We start from the raw sequence: 1,572 nt of genomic DNA, 5'->3' as shown, positions 1-1,572 counted from the left end.
TTTTTGATTGAATTAAATTTAAATTTAAAAATAATTAAATTTTCTGTATCTCTAAGAAATGTGTTTAGAATTTTATATAGCTTTTTTTATCATATTTAATTTAATCTTAGATTGGACACAAGAGGAACTTCATTAGCTAGTCGAATTACCTGTATGTGTTTGAATAAGCGCATCATTTCTGTCAAGTTTAGGTAACTTGGACATTTCCTCTTCAAACAAAAGTTTCGTATCAATTTTTACACTTTTCATTTTCTCTAGAGTCTCCTTATCTAGCGGCTTTCTCATTTTCTTTTTCGTAGTTTGTAATCCCAAGATTTTTCGTCGTTTTCCTTCTACGATTTTGTCCATCATACCAGAAATCTAATTTCAAAAATTCGAATTTACAAATATTTTCAAGCATGCGAGTCAATAAAAAACCTTAAATGTGAACTAAATTAATAAAACCCTATACGAAAATAAAACTGTTTTTAGTTTGAAAATTCCACCTCTTCGTTGAAATTTCATTTATTTGGGTGAAAAGTCCAACTACATGGATAAAAATTAATTTGTTTCGGCTGAAAATTAACTATTTTCTTGAAAATTCAATTATTATGTTGAAAAATTGTAGTTTTGGTTTGAAAATTCTACTATTTGTTCGAAAGTTCAACTAATTTGTTTATAATTATTATTTTCAAAATTTTAATATTCATGATTTTCGTTGAAAATTAATTTTCTTCTTCTAAAATTGAACTATTTTGCTGAGAATTTTTTGTTGTTGGTTGAATATTAATTTTTTGAGCTGCAAAGTTAAATATTCCATTTTTACTGTCGGTTTGAAAATTTATATATTCTGTTGATAATTCGTTTTTTAGTAGAAAATTAATTTTCTTGGTTGAAAATTTAACTGTTTTGTAAAATGCACGTCTAATTGGCTTCAAAATTAAATAGTTTGGTTTCATTATTGAGTGAAAAATCATTCTTGGTTGAAAATTCACTCTTGTTGAAAATTTGTCTTTTTGAATTAAAAATTCATCTCTTTTGGTGGAAATGTGAATTTTTTTGGCAGTAAATCCAACTGTTTGGTTAAAAATGATTTTTGTCAGTTAAAGATTCAACTATTTTGTTGATTTTTTTTGGTTCAACTTAACTGTTTTGAATTCAAAATGAAAATATTTAATTTGTTCAAATTACAAATGTTAAATTGTTCGTTGAAAATAAATTATGTTAAAACCATAAAACTTTTCAAGTATCTTTTCAAGTTGAAAATGAATCTATTTGGTTGCAAATTGATGTGTTTGTTTAAAAATTCGTCGTTTTTGGTAAAAATTAATCTTCTTAGTAGAAAATTTAACTATTTGATGACGAATCTATGTATTATATTGAAAATTCTTCTTCTCGTTAGAAAAACAATTTCGTTGGTAAAATATGCAACTACATGAGTTTTTATTTGGTTGAAAATTTATTTTTCTAACTGATAATTTAACTATTCCATTTTTCGTTGAAAATTTATATTTTTGAGTTAAAAATATCAACGAAATCATTCTTGTTTGAAAATTCAACCATTTGTTTGAAAATTCGTCTTTTGCGTTTAAA

General features: G+C 24.4%; 1 protein-coding gene across 1 annotated transcript in view; it reads right to left on the bottom strand.

The window, feature by feature from the left end:
• LOC117177949 (tRNA-splicing endonuclease subunit Sen34) overlaps nucleotides 1-1,572 on the bottom strand; it is a 12,034-nt gene that overhangs the window by 5,210 nt on the left and 5,252 nt on the right. Inside the window, exon 3 of the mRNA XM_033369080.1 lies at nucleotides 150-360. Within this exon, the coding sequence (XP_033224971.1) occupies nucleotides 150-360 (211 nt within the window). The remainder of the gene's footprint in view (nucleotides 1-149; nucleotides 361-1,572) is intronic.

This window comes from Belonocnema kinseyi, chromosome 8 (assembly GCF_010883055.1).
Source record: "Belonocnema kinseyi isolate 2016_QV_RU_SX_M_011 chromosome 8, B_treatae_v1, whole genome shotgun sequence".
NCBI lineage: Eukaryota > Metazoa > Arthropoda > Insecta > Hymenoptera > Cynipidae > Belonocnema > Belonocnema kinseyi.
Note: the sequence above shows the minus strand (reverse complement) of the source record. Positions and strands in the feature narration are given on the sequence as shown.